The following is a 21,849-nucleotide window of genomic DNA, read 5'->3' as shown; positions in this document are numbered from 1 at the left end:
CACTTAAAAATATAAAATATTAAATAAAGAATATTTAAATGTCATTTAAAATATAATGTATTTCAGGTAAAGCAATGAAGAAATGGGTTGAATCCATAACTAAGATAATCCAGAGGAAAAAAATGGCAAGAGACAATGGACCAGGTCATAATATCACATTTCAGAGTTCGCCTCCCACAGTTGAGTGGCACATAAGCAGACCTGGGCATGTAGAGACTTTTGACCTGCTCACCTTACACCCCATAGAAATTGCTCGACAACTCACTTTACTTGAATCCGATCTATACCGGTATGTAATTTGACATTCAAACTGAAAAATCATTTCAAGACAGATAATGTTTAAAATGAAATTCTAGTTTCTGCCTTAAAGGTCTGTCCTAATATATACATGTGATTATTACATAAAGCATTTAGTAATAAGGCCTGGCAGGCAGTCCTGTTCTTTCACACCCTCAGTCCCCCTAGCTCTGTCCAAATTTATGCCTTCTCTCTTTCTGTGGTCACCCAAGCTGGTGAAGTGAGGCTCAGATGCTGGCTTGGTATACTGGAGCAGTGTTGACCTCCTGGTGCAACTTTTATTCTTCTGCCTATTGGTTTCCTCAAGAGTCAAATGGGGCTAATGCTAGAATCTCCTCTTGGGGCTGCTTGAGGTTTCCAGTGGTCAGTCCATGTGCAGTGGTTAGAACTTTGCCTAGCACAGAGTAAGGCTTAGTAACTGTTCGCTACCGCTGTTGTTGTGAACTTAAATCATGACCAGTTATAGCTTTTTTTAATCATTCCACGTTGATGTAACTACTGTCTCAAAAATGTCTGTTTCTTGTTTTAAATGAGGACTATTTAGAATCTCAAACTAAATTATGTATTTTTAAATAATTAAATGAGAAAAGGAGCTAAATTTATGGATCTCCTTCCACCAAAGGTCGTCACATGTCTAACAATTATTGTGTTAGAATCTATTTTATTTATTTCCCAGGATCCTCTGGTGGTAGGGTATTTTTCTCCTTTCCTTTAGACAAACATGTAAATAATTAGAGATTTATGAATTGCATTGATTACTGTGCCCTCTTTGCACTGATATTATAACAGATATTATTATGTGAATGATTACTTTGTTACCCTAATTAATAATATTTATTTATTTATTTATTTTTATTTTTTTTTTTTTTTGAGTTGGAGTCTCACTCTGTGGCCCAGACTGGAGTGCAGCGGCACGCTCCCGGCCACCGCAGCCTCGACCTGCTGGGCTCCAGCGATCCTTCTTCCTCAGCCTTCCAAGTAGCTGCAACTACAGGCGTGCGCTACCATGCCCGGCTAATTTTTTTTTAATTTACTGTAGAGATTAGGTCTCGCCAAGTTGCCCAGGCAGGTCTCAAGCCCACAGACTCAGGCAATAACACTCACCTCAGCCTTCCAAAGTGTGGGATTACAGGCTGAGCCACTAAGCCCAGCTAATAAATAATATTTATAAGTGCTAGGAAATATATTATGGAGAAATCTCAGCCTTGCCCAAAGCAAAATGCTACTATAAAAGCAATAAAGTATACCGATATATCCATAAAATAGTTGTTAAAAATATCTGTAGAAAAGATACATAATTATAATTTTATTGCTATACTTTGTTTTCATAAACCTTTCTGTTGATATAAAAGGAAAGTTACATAGAAGTTTAGTTTTTATGTATCTCATGTCCTTAATAAAACAGTGTCTATACTAGAGGAAGACGTATCATGTAGCATTGTGTCTTGATGGTTTTAGAGCTGTACAGCCGTCAGAATTAGTTGGAAGTGTGTGGACAAAAGAAGACAAAGAAATTAATTCTCCTAATCTTCTGAAAATGATCAGACACACCACTAATCTTACTCTGTGGTTTGAGAAGTAAGTACTCCTAGCATTCTTATATTCCTCATCAGCTGTTATGAATTTCAGTGCAGTTTTATTTCTGTTTCTCTAATGTCTCTTTGTTCCTCTGATCCTTCCTTCTTTTGAAGTGAATGTTTTTCATTGAGTGAAAATGACAGTGCTTTTCTAATGCAGCATTTTAAATTCACTAATTATTTTTTTTGAGGTTCTGTTAGTGATTGTCTTAGGGTTTACCAAATACATCTTGAGAATCAGGTTCAGATTTATAATTTCTTAATTCCAGTGATATATAGAAATGTTACTCCTGTATAGCTCTATTCCCTTTCTCCCTGTTAGTGATATTATTGTAATACATATTTACACCTAATTAATGATACAAATCAAACATACATTGTTACAATTGTTATCTTGCCATCATCCTCTTAGCCCGTTGCAGCTTTGGTCTCACCCATCTCCTTTGTGCTTATTGGCAATATATTACACATATATTACATTTCTATGTATAAGCCCAACAGTACATTTATATTATTTTATACAGTTACTTTTTAAATCAGGTAAGAGTAGAAACAAGAAAAAATATGCATTTATATGCATTTATGGTGTCTTTTATAATTCTATAATTACCTTCACTGATGCTTTTTGTGTTAATTCAGGTTACTCCCTGGGATTACCTACTTTCAGCCTGAAGAGGGTCCTTTGGTGACCCTCTATGGTGGGTCAGCTATCAACACATTCTTTCAGTGTTTATCTGGGAAAATCTTTATTTTGCCTTCATTTTTGAACAGTCGCTCTACCTTCAAGTTAACTAGATTTTTCTTCTGTCGTTTCAAACCTACTTTTTAAATTTCAGTATACTTTACTATACTTTTCAATTCCAGGATTTCCATTTGGTTCCTTTTTCTAGTTTCTATCTCTTCAAAGATATTCTTTCTTGGATGCACATTGTCATCAATACCTTCCTTCTTTATCTGCTTTCCTGTAGTTCTACGGACTGGCTACTGCAAAATCTTTTTTGGTTAACTCTGTCTTCTGGTTGCCCTCACAGGCAGTTTCTGTCCCTGCTTTTTTCCCAGCATATAGGTCATACTTTCCTTTTTCCTTGCATTCCTCATTATTTTTGTTGAAAATGTGGCATATTAGATAATACATTGTAGCAACTCTGAGTTCTGGTCCCACTCTCCACCCCAGTTTCCAGGGCTTGTTATTGTTACTTACTTGTTTATTCTTTCATTGACTAATTGGATGATTTTCGTGAAGTTCCTGCCCCCATACACATACACACACACACACACACACACACACACACAATTAAGCTGGTATGTTAACTCAGAGAGATGCAGGTTTGGGTATGCCCAGTTACCCTGAGAAGGCAGTGGTACTAATAGGGTTCACATCCATTCCTTCCCTGACCACACACACCCAACTGTTGAAGTCCACTAATTACTGGCTGATTGCTCTGTTGTTTTCAGCAATTCCCTGGCAGCATAAATGGCCACACAAAATAATCCAATCAAATTGTGGTGCCTTTGCAGGACTGGTTTCTGAATCCAGGAGGGCTCTTATTACAGCCTTCACTGCTCCTGCAAGCACCCTTAGGTTTAAACTTCACACTCTGTTGCAAATAAGAGATTGGAGCCGTCTGTTTGAAACAGGGCTCTGGGGCTGGGGACAATGGCAAGCTTCTCTCTGCAGGACATTCCTGCTCTAGGAGCTGAACAGTGGAGGGGGTGAGGGGTGGTGGTTGGAAGTGGGAGTAGATGGCAGGTGACGGGGCTCTGAGGTCTTCCTACCTGCCTCCTCTGGCGTGGAACCACTGCAGAGGAAGGGCTGCTTTTTCAGTATTTGCAACACATCACACCCTAGGTGGAGTCTCCATCCCTGAAGTGAGAGTTTGGCAAGGGCGAGATGAGGAATCCAGAGTCCTGTCCTGGAAGGAAAGCCCCCAGCTGGGAGCTCTGGCTACAGGAATCTGGAGTGGATTCTCAGTTTACCCTACTGAGCTGGAGAGACGAGGGCGGGAATAGTCCTGGCTCAGATGCCACAGACTCTCCCTCTCTTACGCATTCCTGTAGATTTTCCTGAACAGGTGTTTCCACATTGGCCACCTGCTCTCAGGGCCATTACCAGAGACTTTAAGTGTTTTTTAACATAATCTTCACTGGTTTCACTCAGGGAAGAATCTCACTATCATGCCAGAAGTCCAGAATTTCAATGCAGTTGTATAGTTGGGGGCAGAGATTAGAGTTTTGTGTAGTGGTCACATTTTTTCTGAGTAAAGACAATATGACTAATATTTTATAAAGGCAATATGAGATTTCCAGAGATCTTATTGGGATTATCAGAAGAAATGACCAGTGATGTAAGGGAATGACTGGAAGCTGAGCTAAAATGTTGGATAAGACCGGACAGCAATTCCTTCATGACAAGCAGCATTCCAAGGCACAGGAAGCGAGGATGGCCTTCTACTGATGTTCTTAAACTTAACATGCCTCTAGAAAGTAAACTTTTAGAATTAGCTTCCTACATATTGCTTCCAGATTTCTTCCTTAGCCAGTTAACTACATTTCAGTATGCGGAAGTTATTTTTTCAACAAAAGTGATTAGTAAATTTAAAAATTTCTCAAATACTAGAAACAGTAAGTGCTCACTAAAGAATTCTTTTTTGAACTTAGCATGCTTTCTTTTTAGCTATTTACTAGGATATCACACACACACATACACACACAGTATATTTCAAGGATTCTTGGTATTTAAATGTAAAGTACTTTTGTTTTCACTGACTTTTTTTCCTAAGTAGTATACATTTTATTTATAATGGTAAAAATACTTTAATTGACTTTTTAATACTTAGTGCTTTTCTTAAGAGGTGTACCTGGAAAGTAGCCAATTATTTCTAAATATGAGAGAAATTAAGCATTTGTCACTAAAATCTTGCAATTAGATGAAGAATAAGAAGCAATGGGATTCTTGGATTCTAGTATAGATTCCTCTAGAACACACCCACATCACAGAGAGTTACACACATTCAACGATATTAGCCTCATCAGTTAATTCTGCTGCTGATACAAGATGCACCAAATACAGTAGGAACAAATACAGTTGGCTGTAGCAGGGAGGGACAGCCCGCCCGACTGGAGGCATCGCCTTATCTTTCATCTCCTTCTGTCTACCTGTCCCTCTAAATGGATGTGCTGTGGTTACACTACAGCCACTGCCCCCCATATCCATGTTATCTTATTTACTAAATTCTTCAAACCATAGCTATATTGGAAAAACTCAAATCTTTTTTGCTTTTGATTCCCAGATGTATTGTTGAAACTGAAAATTTAGAAGAAAGAGTAGCTGTGGTGAGTCGAATAATTGAGATTCTACAAGTCTTTCAAGAGCTGAACAACTTTAATGGTGTCCTTGAGGTTGTCAGTGCCATGAACTCATCACCTGTTTACAGACTAGACCACACATTTGAGGTAGGTTTGTTCATATGTTTTTAAAATGAACTTTCATTCTCTATTATAAAAATTAGGGTATTAACAATTATGATCTTTAATTTTTAAATGTCTCGTCTGTCTTTTCAACAGATGGAATTAACCAAATTTTGTAATGAACTAGTTGTGTTTTTAAAATTGGGCATTCCCATTTACAGGTCTCAGCCTAAGTTAAAAAAGAAAAAAACTGAGCATTTAATTTGGAATGTAATGTACAATTAAATGCTCAAATAATTATCCTAGGAATGGCAAGATAAACTAGATCTCTCTCTCTCTCTCTCTCACGCACGTGTGCTCTCTGTCTCTCACTCACTCTGTCTGTACTGGGGTCTATGAAGAAAGTTTCTTTCAAGCTGTATTACAGTTGTAGAATCAAATTAATACTGTTTCATCCTTATGGTTAGCCTGGTATTCTTGGCAAGACTGTTGATTCTGTTTGTACATTTAGGCCTCCCAAATATTTTTGTTCTTGTAGCAAATACCAAGTCGCCAAAAGAAAATTTTAGAAGAAGCTCATGAATTGAGTGAAGATCATTATAAGAAATATTTGGCAAAACTCAGGTCTATTAATCCACCATGTGTGCCTTTCTTTGGTAAGTATTTCTGATTTTTATTGCATAAAACAAGACATTAATTTCATTAAATGAGTGATTACACGTGTAACATACCAGCAGAAAATACTTATTTAACAAAATTTAGCACCTGAATCTCCTCAGAATTTTTCTCTATTAGGCCTTATTAAGATCAAGTCCAATACATACATTTCATTTTCTATTTTCATCTTGGGCAACCCCTAGATAGATATATATATACATATATATATATATACTTACTTGGGTTTTTATATTCATAGAAGCCTTTTATACCAGTGCCACGCTTTTAATGGCTGTCACTTTATAATCAGCAATTCTCAGTTGAGGGTCATTTTCATGCCCCAGGGAACATTTAGCAATGTTCTAGATGGGATGGTGCTGTGGGCACTTCACGAGTCCAGGACAGAGATGCCGCTGGCAGCCTGCAGTGAAGGACGGTTCCTTCGACAGAAGGTCAGGGGTGCTGAGGCAGAGAAGCCTTGCTCTGAAGTTGGCTCTGTAGAGTTCCTCCAGTATTTTCTTTGACAATTGTGTCTGTTTATTGTTCCAAATGAATTTTATAAGTCTGGGAGGCCTGCCCCCAGATACAACTGGCATCATCTATCAACTAATTTGGAGGAACACATATGGTATCTAGCATTTCCCCTTATTTCTTTCCCCAGATATATTTAGTTTGAATGGTATTCATTCAGTTACCCTTAATTTCAAGAATGTTTAATTTCCTTGGATTCTCTAAATGTTTAACCGTTTCTACAAATAATGATAGTGTATCTTCCTTTGACCTTATTTCCGTGTTATGCCTTACAGAATTGGTCATTAACTTCCCAAACAAGGCTTAAAAAATAATGGTAAAAATAAGCAGCTCTGCTGCTTGCAATAAATAAAAAAATCAGCCGGGTGTGGTAGCACGCGCCTGTAGTTCCGGCTACTTGGGAGGCTGAGGTGGAAGGATCGCCGGAGCCCACCAGGTCGAGGCTGTGGTGACCGGGAGCAACCACTGCACTCCAGTCTGGGCGACAGAGTGAGACTCCAACTCAAAAAAAAATAATAATAAATAAATAAATAAGCAGCTCTGTTTTAAACTTAGTCAGCAGAGATAGATATAATTTTCCTACTTACTTAAATTAGATGCTTTTTATCATGTTAAGAAAGTATATTCTTTGCTACAGAATTGTTTTATTTCATTATTTAAAAAATACTAGCATTCAGTTACATCTATAAACATGTTTTTTAATTACGACATTTGCAATATATCTTTATCATTTCTATGTTTACTTATTTGTTTTACTTTAATTTGCTTTTTTCTTCAAAAACATAAGATCTTTAATTATGCTCTGCTGATCTTATGGGGGTTTCTTGTCATATATTACTTTTTAAATCATTATTGATTTCTAGTTTTTCTGAGGATTTTCTCCTCCCCCCCCCCAAGCTCTTGGCAAAAATATTGAGTCCACTTAATTTTCTCTTTATGGTAAAAATACTTCCGCCTGTGTGTTTGTTCCTAAATGTGGTGACTGTGATACCCGCTCTCATACATGGGAGCTGGGAAGGATCTGGGTAGGGCTGATGTTCACTTCATTCCATCTGTCAGCAGATACTTCTTGTGTACCAAGTAAGTACCAGGCCTATGTCAGGTGCTTAGAAAGCGGAAAATACACAGTCACTGTGCTCACTGAGCATACTGTCATGCCACACATGAATCCAGCGGTCTCGGGTACTCAAAGATGGAAAGAAGCCGCAGAGGCCACACCTGGCCTCACTGTTTGTCTCTGCTATCCCGTCACTCTGACCCTTGGGGATTTAGTCATCAAATGAACTCTCTACTCACTCAGACCCTGAGAAACTTAATATAACTGATCTTCATAACTTGTTCTTAAGTGAAAAGGGAAGTTTCAGGCCCATATTTAGAATATGACTCAATAAGGAGTTTTAAGGTGAGCTGTGTGATTCAGTGATGAACACAAGCACGTGTGCGTAGTTTGACAGGTACACAGATATCCCCCCTGCCAGCCTTCCTACCCCTTCTCTCATCTTCCTGGTTATTGAGCCACTGCCCTTTAGAGCAGGCTATCTATTCCTGTCCCTGGTCAGTTCTGCTGCACTAGGAAGAGCATTGCCATGCTCAGGCTAAAGGTTATCAGCCCCTGAAGTTAGTCAGGCCACCTTTTATGGCTCTGACCCTGACCCAGTGAGTAGAGCCAGATGTTGTTGCTGCTTCTAAAATCCATCCTGTCTGTATGGTAATGTATAGAAATCCTTCCCGATTCTTTAACTCTGGATCCTGCTTTTCAAAACCCTTCTATGGGGGAGGACCAGGAGTAGCAGCTGACGCTTTTACTTCCTCTGCTATCTTACAGAATTCTTATTCAAGTCTTTTGCTGACACTGCTACCGCTCACAGAATAAAAGTAGGACAGTTTCTCCTTCAGAGCTCTGCCAGACTTCTAGTCTACATCCCAATTTTTCTCCATACTCTAAGATGATCTGCTCATCGGTAGGACAGATATGTGGGCAAACTGACCTTACCTCTAAGGCAAAAGAATGTCCCTTAGTCAAGCGTGTCATCTGCACGGGCATCCAGACCTACAGCAGTGGCTTTGCTCTTTCTTCTTGCACAGCTTTGATCTTGTGTCTGCCTCTGATTTTTATAAATGGTCTCATCTCCACTCTTGCTTTCCAGCTAGTTTAGAATTGACTCACTTCCTGGTCTACCTTTCAAATGTCTCTCTTCTATTTTAAAACAATATGCTGCTATATTCATTCAAAACAGCACACCTGTCGATGCCTCTTGGTGCTATACCCAGGGCTAGGTGCTGAGAACAGACAAGCAAGACACAGTTCCATAACTTCTGCTCCCTTGAAAAGCAGAAAAATAAATTACAGTATTGTGTGGCACGTGCAACACTGGACTGGAGAAATGTGGACAGAATGCTGTGGGAACCCAGAACCCTGAGCAGCCAGTCTGTCCTGGGAAGGCTAGAAAGGTACCACAGGGACCTGACCCTTTGCCATTATCTGTGTCATTATGCTCTACCACCCCTTCCCCGAGAAAAGATACCTCCAGAGCAGGGAATGTCAGATGAGCCATTGGAGTCAGGAATAACTAGACCTGCTTCTGTTTAAAAAGAAGCTTTAGCATATAACACTCAAGTCTCTACTACATATTCATATTTATATATACACACACACTCCATTTTATTCAAAAATTGTGTATGTGTGTAGAGGGAAGGAAGGTGTATGTTTAAACACTTTTTATGATGTGATGTAAGATCAACAAAGCTTGGACATCTCTGTTGTGGTCAGTTCTTTTAATTAGCCATCAGCTAAGGGCAAAAAACAACTTCCAAGTGTTATCCTGGACTGCCCCAAAATCCTACTTGTAAGTATTTTCATAACCTCACTCAAGTGTGCTTTTCACAATATGGCGTCCCATAACCTTATTATTCCCCTGTGTTCCCAGTGTCAGTCATCTCACCATCACCTGTTCACCATCACTTTGTACCCAAGCACAAAGCTGAGTGTCTTCCTTCCCGCTGCCCCCATCTCCTCCCCAAGCCAGGTCATCAGTTCTTGGGGAGTCTACCCTTTCCCTCTATTCCCACAGACCCCTGGGGAAGCCCTTTCCTCTCACCAGGACTACCATTTCCCTAATAACTGCTCTTCCTGCTTCTGGACTTAACTCCTTGAAACTGGCTTCACGGTACAATTAGAGGAATCCTTCTAGAATGCAAAGATGCTTATAATCCTCTAATTACCTCCTTGATAAAAGCTCAGCTATTTTTTAAAAGGCACTTCATGACCCCATCCATATGCTAATGCCCACAGACTCATCACAGGTAGGCCATCAGTGCCTGACCAAATGGATAGTTGATTTGGGCAGTGTGAATGTGATACCCTTATGGACTAGCTTGTCAGACGGAAGTGGATCAAGAGCTAAGTGGATCATGAGCTTGTATAGAGAAGAGTATAATTGGCCAAAAGTCACAGAATCCAGTGGCAGGCAGATGTAAAAAACAGAAGAACCTGTGCTTATTGGAACATGCAATAACTATCCTGTGAATTGCCTTGGTGCTGAGAAACAGCCAGGGAACTAATGTACTCAATACCTGGATGCTTTTTAATACCAAACAGGCATTGATCTCAGTCATATTTCATTACTGCGGATTTGTTCAAGACTGACTTGAGTCATTTTATCTTTTCAAGGATGTGGCCAAAAAAAATCTAATACTCAAAAGAATGCCTCTACCACAGAAGCATTTAGACCCGCTCCGGCCTGGAAGGTCTTTCCCAGGTTTATCTCAGTACCTAAGGCAGTGCTTGGCATATGCAGGGATTCAGTGCTTGTGCTTCCTGTGTCTTCCCTCACAGCCTGCCCCTCTTCCTCCACCCCACACACCAAACCCTGAGGTCCAGCCACACCACACAGCATATCATCTCCAAGTGGACCTTTCCAGCTTTACCGTTGTGTCAGCGCCTTCACACATGCTGCTCTGCTTACTTAGAACACCCTCCACCTCATTCTATACTGTAAACTTTGCATTTTTTTAGACTTATCCTCAGCACCACCTCATCTGTGATACTGTTTCCAGTCCTGTGAGCTCAAGGCAGAGTTAGGACTCCTTTGTGCTCCAGAGCATCTCAGCATGACTACTGATAGTACACCTCCTGACATAGCACTTACCAAGCTGTACTGCAGGAGCCCACAATTCAGAGCGCAGGACACCTTGAGGCCAAGGACTCCCTGAGCTCTGGCCTGGAAGGTCTTTCCCAGGTTTATCTGCAGTACCTAAGGCAGTGCTTGGCATATGTAGGGATTCAGTGCTTGTGCTTTGAGGGAATGAACTCAGATATTCACATGCCCTTTTCCCCCAGAGCATCACAGGCAGTACTTTGGGGGGAAAAGCAGAAGCCTAAGAGTATTGGGCAAGATGTAACAGCAGCAGCAATAGTCACCACCACAGTTAAGGACTGCTTCCTTTTGTCAGGCCCTACTCCAAGCCTGCACATGAATTTACTCATTTGCCTCTCAAAGCAACTGTCCTGTCCTCATTTTCCAGAGAACACTGAGGCACAGAGAGACTAAGCATGTGCCAAGATCACACACGTAGAGCGGGCACAGCCGACTCTGGAAGCTCTGTGGTAGGATGAAAAGGAGCTCAAGTGCTCCTGGCACCGGAGGGCAGTCTGAGAACCCAAGCCCCTGTCCCTGCGTTCCTTCTCATCCAGCACACAGCCTGCAGTGATGGGGTTGGGAACCCGAATCCCAGGTTGCCACTAGGTCAACTGAAGACCAGAATACATGCAACTCATACGCAGCCCTCAGTCTGACAGGCTCGCAAAACCCTCCACGCTCCATGAGCGGGCCTATCCAGGTAGCACTGCCTCTGATCTGCAAATCTGGATGGGCTCTTCTGGGTTCCAAAGACTATGAGTAAGAAGAAGGTGTGACCCTCCGAGCTGAGCATTTTCCTGGTTTGCTAAAAACATGTGTCACTAGTGACAGAGTTGCTCTTGAAGTCCCTTTAACAAAACTATGATTTATGTTAAATAGCATAGTGGTTTAAGGAGTCTGGAGATACGATGATTCTTCCTTAAAAATCTATTAACTTCATTAAACTTGGTCTCCCTTTTTCTTGGATATTTGTAAAATGTAAGTCTTTCACAGAAGAATTTGACACAAGAATCTTCCCCTTGCTCTTTCCTTAGCTTGTTGTTTTTCATAGTGTGGGAACCTGAGCCTTGTCTTTGCTGACAGTGACTAAGATAGTACAGTGGAATACGCCCACAGTTAATGGGAAGGAAAAGCTGGCTCTCTCCTTCTTTATCCTTGAAATAATTTCATTATCTATTTTAGGAATTTATCTCACTAATATCTTGAAAACAGAAGAAGGCAACCCTGAGGTCCTAAAAAGACATGGAAAAGAGCTTATAAACTTTAGCAAGAGAAGGAAAGTAGCAGAGATAACCGGAGAGATCCAGCAGTACCAAAACCAGCCTTACTGTTTACGCGTAGAATCAGACATCAAAGTAAGTCCAATTAGTTAAAGACATCTATTTCTGAATAGGTTTAAAGGAGAGTTTATTTTGTAGGGGGAAAAAGGAAAATAAAGCTTAAAATAAATAATCCAAATTTTCTTTGGTTAACTGTTTTTCTTAAATTATTTCCATCAATTTCAAACTGAATTTATATTTAACATTAATAATTATTTCTTTGTATTTATTTTAGAGGTTCTTTGAAAACTTGAATCCAATGGGAAATAGCATGGAAAAAGAATTTACAGATTATCTTTTCAACAAATCCCTAGAAATAGAACCACGAAACCCTAAGCCTCTCCCAAGATTTGTAAGTGTTCATATATTTATATTTCTTTTACATTCATATACTTTTTGTAATTGCCATGTGCATCTGGTGATGTCATTACTGCCATATGTGTTATAAAGATGAGTTTTCTATATATGCATTCTGGGATGAAGTGTGCATGTGATGGTTGAAAGTAGCGAGAAAGGCTGGATGTGGTGGCTCATGCCTGTAATCCCAGCACTCTGGGAGGCTGAGACAGGAGGACTGCTTGAGCCCGGGAGTTTGAGACCAGCCGGGGCAAAACAGTGAGACCTCGTCTCTATAAAAAATCATAAAATTAGCCAGGCATGGTGGTGCACACCTGTAGTCCCAGCTACTCAGGAAGCCGAGGTGGAAAAATCACCTGAGCGCAGGAGGTCGAGGCTGCAGTGAACTATGATCATGCCTCTGCACTCCAGCCTGGGTGACAATGAGACTCTGACTCAAAAAAAAAGTAATGAAAAAGTGTTTAATATATATGCCCAGGAATATCCCACTTGGTTCCAAATAAATAAAGGTTAATATTAATTTGAATAAATTCTGATATGACAGATGATAAAATTGAGCAAATAATGTTTTTTATTGTTTTTGGTTTTACCCAAAAAGCTGTTAAACAGTATTTTCAGGACAAAAACTGTAATGATTCTATACTGATTCATATAATGAATCTGTTTATTGGTGAGTTTTTTAAAGTAGTGGCTTATTAGATCTTTGAACCATGAATCATGAGCCATCATATATCAAGTGTGGCTAGTGCCACTTTCTTTAGGAAAATCATGTTCCCGTTGTTGCTGTTGTTGTTGTTATGTCAGAGGAGTCTCACTCTGTCACCCAGACTGGAATGCAGTGACACAATCATGGCTCACTGCAGCCTCGAACTACTGGGCTCAAGTGATCTTCTCACCTTAGCCTCCCAAGAAGCTAGGACTACAGATGTGCGCCACCATACCCAACTGACTTCTTGATTTTTTTTTGTAGAGACAACGTCTCACTATATTGCCCAGGCTGGTCTTGAACTCCTGAGCTCAAAAGATCCTCTTGCCTCAGCCTCCCAAAGTGCTAGGATTACAGGTGTGAGCCACTGTGTTCAGCTTCCATTGTTTTTTATTACTTGTCGGTACCTGGCAGAATTTATGTAAGAATCATCATCTTACTGATCCGTGTTCTTTCTTATCCATAAGAAAGTCAAAGCCAGGTGTGGTACGTAGGCTACAGTGAACTATGATTGTGCCACTGCACTCTAGCCTTGGTGACAGAGTAAGACTTTGCCTCTTAAAAAAATAAAATAAGTCAGAAAGTAAACGTAAATGGCTTCTAAGGAGCCAAGATAAACCTTATAATGTCTGTGAGCTAAAGTATATGCAGTTGCCTTACAAGAAAATTTCTCAAGCCCTAAAATACTTTTTAGTAAGTGGTATTAAAGACAGAAAATTGGAAATAGGTCTGCTTCAATGAGGCACACTGATATCACTGAGAAATGATTATTCTGCAAGGAAAATGTCATAAAATCAACATCCACACAGAAATGAAAACTCAGGCAATTTAATGTATGGGTGAATAGCTCAAATGGTCCTAATGGCATCGCTGTATTACAGCATAGTAAGACACAGTAATTTACACTGTTTTAAAAGCCAGGGAAATATACATGTTAGAAAAAATTTCTTCCCAAAATATTAAAATAACAAATACTCTGGTATCTGTAGGATTAAAACTCAGTTACTTAAAGAAATGTATCCCCACCAGGCATGGTGGCTCATACCTGTAATCCCAGCACTTTGAGAGGTGGAGGCAAGAGAACTGCCTGAGCCCAGGGGTTCGAGACCACCCTGGGCAATTCGGCGAGATCTCGTCTCTACAATAAATGAAAAATGTAGCCAGGCGTGATGGCGCATGCATGTAGTTCCAGACTTGGAAAACTGAGGCAGAAGGATCGCCTGAGCCTAGCAGGTGGAGGCTGCAGTAGCCATGAGCTACATTCCAGCCTGGGTGACAGAGTGAGAGTGAGGCTCTGACTCAAAAAAAGAAGAAAGAAGAAAGAAGAAAATGTATTTCTTAACAATTTAGATACCCAAGGCTTTGGTAACATGAAATGTTAATGCTTTAACTTAGATACTTTCACTTGAATCATTACATTGTCATTAGTGATTTATGATTCTCCTAGATATGGGTTACATTTTACCAGGCACTTATAGAAACACTTCTTCTACGGTGTTTTAAGTATTGTGTTTCTTTTGGTATGTCTACAGCCAAAAAAATATAGCTATCCCCTAAAATCTCCTGGTGTTCGTCCATCAAACCCGAGACCAGGTACCATGAGGCACCCCACACCTCTGCAGCAGGAGCCAAGGAAAATCAGCTACAGCAGGATCCCCGAAAGTGAAACAGAAAGCACAGCGTCTGCACCAAACTCGCCGAGGACACCGCTAACGCCGCCTCCTGCATCTGGTGCATCCAGTGCCACCGATGTTTGCAGCGTGTTTGATTCGGATCATTCGAGCCCTTTTCACTCAAGTAGGTGCTAAACTTTTCATAGCATTAAGGCATTTGCTAGTATCCTATATGCTAACGATTAATGGTAAAGAAGAATCTCTTGTGATTTTTATTTGTGTGTGGCTATGCCGATAAGTCTGATACCATTTCAAAAGATGTCATTATAGAAGTGTAAGACAAATTCTAAACTCCAGCAACTTACAGTTTTAAAAAAAAAAAAAAAAAAGCTGCTAGGACAGTCCTCTTAAATTTATTATACTTTACTGAAAGGCCTGGTGGTAAAATTGGTAATTAAAACTTCATCTGAGCATTTCAAATGCATCCTTCATATCCAGAGGAAACCAAGATCATTCTTAAAATCTGCAGAGTACATCAGTCCATTGTTTTTTTGTTTTTTGTTTTTGTTTTTGAGTTGGAGTCTTACTCTGTCACCCAGGCTGGAGTGCAGTGGCATACTCCTGGCCACCGCAGCTTCGACCTGCTGGGCTCGGGTGATCCTTCCAACTCAGCCCTCCAAGTAGCCGGAACAGGCACACACTACCACACCCAGTTAATTTTTTGATTTATTGTAGAGACGAGGTCTTACCATGTTGCCCAGTTTGGTCTCGAATCCACGAGCTCAGGCAATCTTCTCGCCTTGGCCTCCCAAAGTGCTGGGATTATAGGCTTGAATCACTGCGCCCAGCCGTCAGTCTATGTTTTAAATGCTGCCTCCTAAATTATTATACAGGTTGAATATCCCCAATCCAAAAATCCGAAATCCAGAATACTCTAAAATCTGAAACATTTTGAGGGCCAACATGATGCTCAAAGGAAATGCTCATTGGAGGATTCAGATTTCAAGATTAGGGAAGCTAAATCAGTGAGTATGATGCAATATTCCAAAGTTCAGAACACTGCTGGCCCCAGGCTTTTCAGATATGCTCCTCACCAAATTCTGCAGGGCTTAAATTAGCAGTGTGTCGAATTTAAACTCCTGCTTGACCCTTCCTTAGTCTAGTCAATGATACCTCGTGGCACCGTGCTAGTCACCGCCTGTGGTTCTCAGCACAGCCATCCACATCTCACAGACTGCACACGATTGCTCATCCTGCTCTTGCTGCTAGACCTGCACTGTCCTATCGGGATATAACATGAGCCACGTGGATAGCTTTACATGTCTAGCAGCACATTAGCAGAAGCAAAATAATTTTAATAGTATTTTCTATTTAACCCAGCATATAAAATATATCGTCATTTCAACATGAAACCAATATAAAAGTTTATTATTGAGATAGTTTACATTCCCTTTTTGTCCTAGATCTTTAAAATCCAGTGTGCACCTTGCACTTATAGCACATCTCAATTCGAAGAAGCCACAGTCAGATACGCCATAATCACGTGTGGCTGGTGGCTGCCAGCTGTACAGCTCAGCCCTCGCCCTCTGAAGAGACTACCTCTTAAGTCTAGATCACCGTAAACGTTCTGGTCAGTTTCATGTGGCGCTTTCGCACTCATGGAAAAACACACAGCCTTTCCTGCATGTTTGCTATTACGCCCAACTGTGAATCCTGGCCCCTTTAACTCTCTCATGACCATTTCACAAGCTCTTCCCTTGGCTTAGCTCGATGTGCTGGTCATGCTCTACCCTAACATTTGACATAGGAGATCCTAATTCTGGAGGCAGCATGACATTATCACGGGGAGGAGGTGGAGAAGCACTGACCTAGGCCATAGAAATCCTGTCATCCCAGTCTGCTAATAAGCCTTCTGATTTCAGATAAAGTACTTTTTCTGTGCCTCTTGGGGCCCGAATTAGATTTTTAAGATTTTCTTAGGTTGGAGGAAACCTAATTAAAAATCTGCTTCAAATAAGTATTTGGCAGTATATTATTTTGAGATTTGGTCCAGAATCCCATTTCTTTATTCCTGTAGCACACTCACATTGGTAGTTAACCCAGCAGTCTGTCTTGTCTTTGTACCACCCGGTGTGCATTTGTCTTCAGAATATGATGACTTGGCTTTATTTAGTGACTACAGATGAAGGAGTCACGTTATACACATAATAAGCTGCCAGAGATTTTTGGTAAGTTCAAATAGACACCAAGTAAAAAAATTCCAATTTATTCTCCCCAACTTGCCAACTCCCTAAATTAAGTAATAAAATGAAATCAGTACTTTTTCAGTATACCTGACCTAAAATCATTATTTATTCTGACACATTTAACTGTTTGCAGGATTTTTCTTTTTCCTAGAGCAGATAGCTATAGGTCTATAGCATAATGATTCTCAAATAATTGAATTACTGAAACCACATGAAAGCCATCAATTGCAACTTCTGCTTCCCTATAGTTTAAGTAGCTAAAAATGGAATAGGTGGAAAAACAGAAGATAAGCACATTAAGTTCTCTGCTAGTGCTGAGTCTTCAAACGATTAATCCGACAGGTAAAAAGATTCATTCTGGGCTGGGCTCGGTGGCTCAGCCTGTAATCCCAGTACTTTGGAAGGCTGAGGCAAGTGAATTGCCTGAGCCCACGGGTTCAAGACCCATCCGGGCAACTTGGTGAGACCTCGTCTCTACAACAAATGAAAAATTAGCCAGGCGTGGTAGCACGCACTTGTAGTTCCAGCTCCTTGGAAGGCGGAGGCAGGATTGCCAGAGCCCAGCAGGTCGAGGCTGCAGTGGCTGGGAGTGTGCCACTGCACTCTAGTCTGGGCAACAGAGTGAAACTCCAACTCAAAAAAAAAGAAGATTCATTCTGAAATGCAGCTTCTAAACCAGCACTTTTCATATGTGGCAGAACAGGATGAACTTACACTGCTGGACATGGAGAAAACACCATTTCAGGAGTTAGACTTTGTAATCTTAGACTTGAGGGTTTCCTCAATTTCTTAATGATAAAGCAAACTCCTACTGCTACTCCCTTTGCACTTAGTAAAAACTGAAAATAACTGAAATTTTAAACCAGCATAATAGAAAACCACCCCCTACTTCAAGTGCATGAGAAGTCTGCTCCTCTGCTCTGGACTCCAGCCCTGACAGAACTGCCATGCTGTGGGATAACCAGGCCTCCAGCTTGCTGCCCACTGTGTTGCTGCCACAGTGAATCCTGCTTCCCCCAGGGCCTGGCAGGAAAGCACTGCCTTGGCTAGTTTTATGTCAACCGAACACATTCCACTCAATACAAAGCAGCAGAAAGTCCCATTGTTTAAGTTTTTCAGAAGGCAAGGCTTGATGAGAATTTTGTGTCAGTTACATGGTTCCTTTTTACTCTTACAGTAGTATAGTAATCTACTTTTAAACCTGTAATTCTTTCAGCTAGTATCTTTTGCATATCTTTCTCCTTGCTAAGCACTTACACAACTTCTCTAGGAAGGTTTACAGTCTTACTGAGAGAGTAAAAATAATCATAGTACAAAGAGAATCATAGTTAAGTGCTAAAAGAGTGGGAAGACAAGTCCTATATAAGTTTACAGAAAGATGGCCTCAGAAGGGGTACAAATGGTCCTGGAAAGCTCTGTGGTAAAGACAGACAGGGAGGGAACTGGCTACCTACTCAGGGCCACCACATATGCCCGGACATTCAGAGCCCTGCTCCACACCAGGCCCTGGCCAGGTCCACCTTTAAGGTGATAATGACCGTAGCTGAGAAGAGAGAAAAGACCAGTCAGCTCACTGCTGTGTTTCTGCTGCTGCAGCAGAGGGAACAATGCTGCCTTCCTGCTTGAGGTCTGACCTGGTATGTGTGCTGGATGGAATTGTGTCTCTGTCCGTTCATAGGGGAAGCCTGAACAAGGAAAAAAGTATGATAAGCATTTCAAGATGGCAGGCAAGGCTTTTCTGCAAGGAAGACTGTTGTAGGTCATAAATTTCTCATCTCAAACACATTTGCCTTAACCAGGCTCTGGTGAGTTATCCATTGTTTATATCACTTTTTTTTCTACAGAAAACTGGAGAGTATCTTCAACAGTGGCTTCAGCTCTGACTGGACAGTAGAATTCCTAGGAGAGCTTTAAAAAAAAAAACGTAGGCCTAGCCCACAGTAGACTGGCATGGGTATCTGAGCATTGGTAGTCCTTTAAAAACTCCCCAGGGGAGTCTAATGAACAGACAAGATTTAGAACCATTTGTCATCTAGGATTTGTACTTAATAAGTTAATATTTGTAATTAATTGGATTTCACACCTAAGTCATTATCAATAAATGTGTTCAGTATCTAGCTAACAAGAATTTCTAGCATACATTTCTTGATCGAGCATATAAAACTCAAACAATTTCTAATACCATTTTCTAAGCAGTGAGACCAAGCAACTAGTATAAAGTAAGAAATCAAAGACTGGGCATGGTGACCCACACCTGTAATCCTAACACTTTGGGAGGCAGAGGCAGGAGGATTGCTTGAGCCCAGGAGTTCAACATAATGAGACCCTCATCTCTACAAAAAATATAAAAAATTCGCCGGACATGGTGGTACATGCCTGTAGTCCCAGCTACTCGAGAAAAGAAATCAGAGAAGTGCTCCAAATTTACTAAATGCATGAATCTATGACTGTGCTATCTATAAATATGATCCAAGCTGAGTTTACCTCTGTGTACCAATTGTGTATGTACATGTCTGCAGTTGTAACCAGCATGAACACTATGTTTCGACTGTATCCCTAGATTGTATAAGTGTGCTATCCTGTTGTTGAGGTTTATCTCAGGAGCTATGACTATTTCCTTTTCAAGAAAAGTGGAGAGAAAAGATTACAAAACTCTATTAAATCATCCAGAAAGTCCTTGGAATAAAGACTAAAAACTCTTTAAAAAAAAAAGAAAAGAAAGAAAGAGAAAGAAAGGAAGGAAGGAAGGAAAGAAAAAAAGAAAAGAAAAGCGGGAAGTAGGTCAACACGAGAGCTGGCTCTTCTCTTAATTCCTATTATGTCAGACCTCTGGCTCCCTATTACAACCCAGCAGTCGATCTTCAGTAATAGGTGCCTAATAGGACAGAAAATCACAGGCAGAGCACAGGCAGAGTCTCATGTAATTTCAGAGTATAAATATGGATGTAATCTCTGAGAGGTGATTTAAAAGAATTAGCTGGATTGCTACACTTAGTAATCATGGGTTCCCAGTAAATTATCAGCACATATGGAAAAGAGATAGTGGGACAGATTATATGAAATGGAGGCTGCCAAGGAAATAAGACCATTGCACCAAGCAATCGAGTTTACAGAAGCCTTGCTGGTTAAACCTGGAATGTAAAATTCTCCTCCTCCTGATCAAATATGCTTGAATAAACAATGTTCCAAATTTTTGAAGTGATTGCCTTTCATGCCAAAAAAAAAAAAAAAATGATTGAGAGAAAGAAGTCTGAAGTTTCAAAAATCAGCTCAGTCTAGTGTTTATAGGAATTATTTTAATCTTTTGGATATTATTTTGAACATATTTCTTCTATATGTTGTTAATATGAGGCAGTGTAACATAAACAACTATACTAATTTATAACCAGGATAGATCATCTAGCCTTTTTTCCTCAATTTTCCTACTTTAATGCTCTAGGAGCTTTGGTTTTTTATTTTCATTTTTAAGAAAAGAATATTATTGAGCCAGGCTCAGTGGCTCAGCCTGTAATCCCGCGCCTTTGGGAGGCTGAGGTGGGGATTGCCTGAGCCCGCGGGTTTGAGACCCGCCTGGGCAACTTGGCGAGACCTCATCTCTAAAATAAATCAAAAAATCAGCTGGGTATGGTAGCGCGCGCCTGTAATTCCGGCTACTCGGAAGGCTGAGGTGGAAGGATCACCAGATCCCCAGCAGGTCGAGGCTGCGGTGGCTGGGAGCGGCCACTGCACTCCAGTGTGGGCAACAGAGTGAGACTCCAACTCAAAAAAAAAAAAAAGAATATTATTGAAATTAAACATCCTAAATTTATTAGTGAGTTTCTTATGTAAAATGAGTCTAGGCACCCAATACTTACTGACTTAAAAAAAAAAAAGGATTTATGAATATAAAAGGAAAAAAGCTGTATCACATTCAAGCCTGTTTTAATATCCAAAGCTCTACTTATTTTGTGATGAGAATATATGCCCCAAAAACATTTTCAAAGATATATTAATATTAGTAAGAAACTCTCTTTCATTTTTCAACTTAAATGAAATAAATTACAGTGCTTGTTTTACAAGTTTGAATTTTCAAAATGATCTTTAATAAACGACATATTTCTTTATGTTAAACTGAATTCTTTGCTTGAATTGGGTTTATGCATTTTTAAAGCCTTCCGGTATTATGGGACGTTTTTGTTTTTTGATGAGTGCTTTTCATTTAATTATTATGACATGAAGTAGTAAATCTAAAAGAAACCTTCAAAATTCCCAATATGATATTAACTATTTTCCTCCTCAAAAGTAAGTAGTAGTAATGAGCTTTGATTACAACTGTGACAGCATTCTTTAAAACCAGAATGACAGAATAGCATTTTCATCATAAATATAAGTTTTTACACAGATGAGTTGACTATATCAATAAAAGAAAAAAATCTACTTTTTCTTGTTTCCTTTCACAGGCAACGATACCGTCTTTATCCAAGTTACACTGCCCCATGGCCCAAGTTAGTATATTTGGCTTAAGACTCCTAATTCTCGCTTTGGCTTTAAGAATCAAACCAAGTGTCACTTTTCTTGCTGAACTCTTCTTGGGTCTGCAGCACTGGGACATTGCTTGCAGTGTCCTGGAAGCGAGGCCTTCACTTGTGCTATCTTTTGGTCATAAATGATTTGCTTAAATCTATGTATTTTTCACGCTTTTTGTGAAACCTTTGATCTCTTTTAAAAGAGCATATTAAATAAGTGGCTTCCACATTTAACCATGTCTCTTTTCCACCTGTGGAGTTCTAAATATATTATAATGTTCAACTTTGAAAAGCAAGAGCATGCATGCGCGTGGGAATGCTGGCGGCTATGTGCGATTTCTAAGGCACAAACTACACCCAGCCTGGTGTGGCAGAGACTGTAGGCAAATAACTGTGCTGACTTTAGAGCAACTGTCTTGAAATTGGAACTGTTTAAATTGTAGCATAAGCCGGGCTTGGTGGCTCAGCCTGTAATCCTGCGCCTTGGGAGGCTG

General features: G+C 40.2%; 1 protein-coding gene across 2 annotated transcripts in view; it reads left to right on the top strand.

The window, feature by feature from the left end:
* Positions 1-21,849, top strand: part of SOS1 (SOS Ras/Rac guanine nucleotide exchange factor 1) — a 49,027-nt gene that overhangs the window by 23,133 nt on the left and 4,045 nt on the right. Inside the window, exons 8-15 of one of the 2 annotated variants that reach the window (XM_008068138.2) lie at positions 67-289; positions 1,756-1,875; positions 5,165-5,327; positions 5,821-5,938; positions 11,792-11,964; positions 12,164-12,280; positions 14,524-14,788; positions 21,290-21,334. In XM_008068138.2, the coding sequence (XP_008066329.2) occupies positions 67-289; positions 1,756-1,875; positions 5,165-5,327; positions 5,821-5,938; positions 11,792-11,964; positions 12,164-12,280; positions 14,524-14,788; positions 21,290-21,334 (1,224 nt within the window). The remainder of the gene's footprint in view (positions 1-66; positions 290-1,755; positions 1,876-5,164; positions 5,328-5,820; positions 5,939-11,791; positions 11,965-12,163; positions 12,281-14,523; positions 14,789-21,289; positions 21,335-21,849) is intronic. The other variant, XM_021717595.1, reaches the window with a different exon arrangement.

Source organism: Carlito syrichta, unplaced genomic scaffold, assembly GCF_000164805.1.
Source record: "Carlito syrichta isolate Samal-C Ts95f unplaced genomic scaffold, Tarsius_syrichta-2.0.1 Scaffold309881, whole genome shotgun sequence".
In the NCBI taxonomy this organism is placed as follows: domain Eukaryota; kingdom Metazoa; phylum Chordata; class Mammalia; order Primates; family Tarsiidae; genus Carlito; species Carlito syrichta.
Note: the sequence above shows the minus strand (reverse complement) of the source record. Positions and strands in the feature narration are given on the sequence as shown.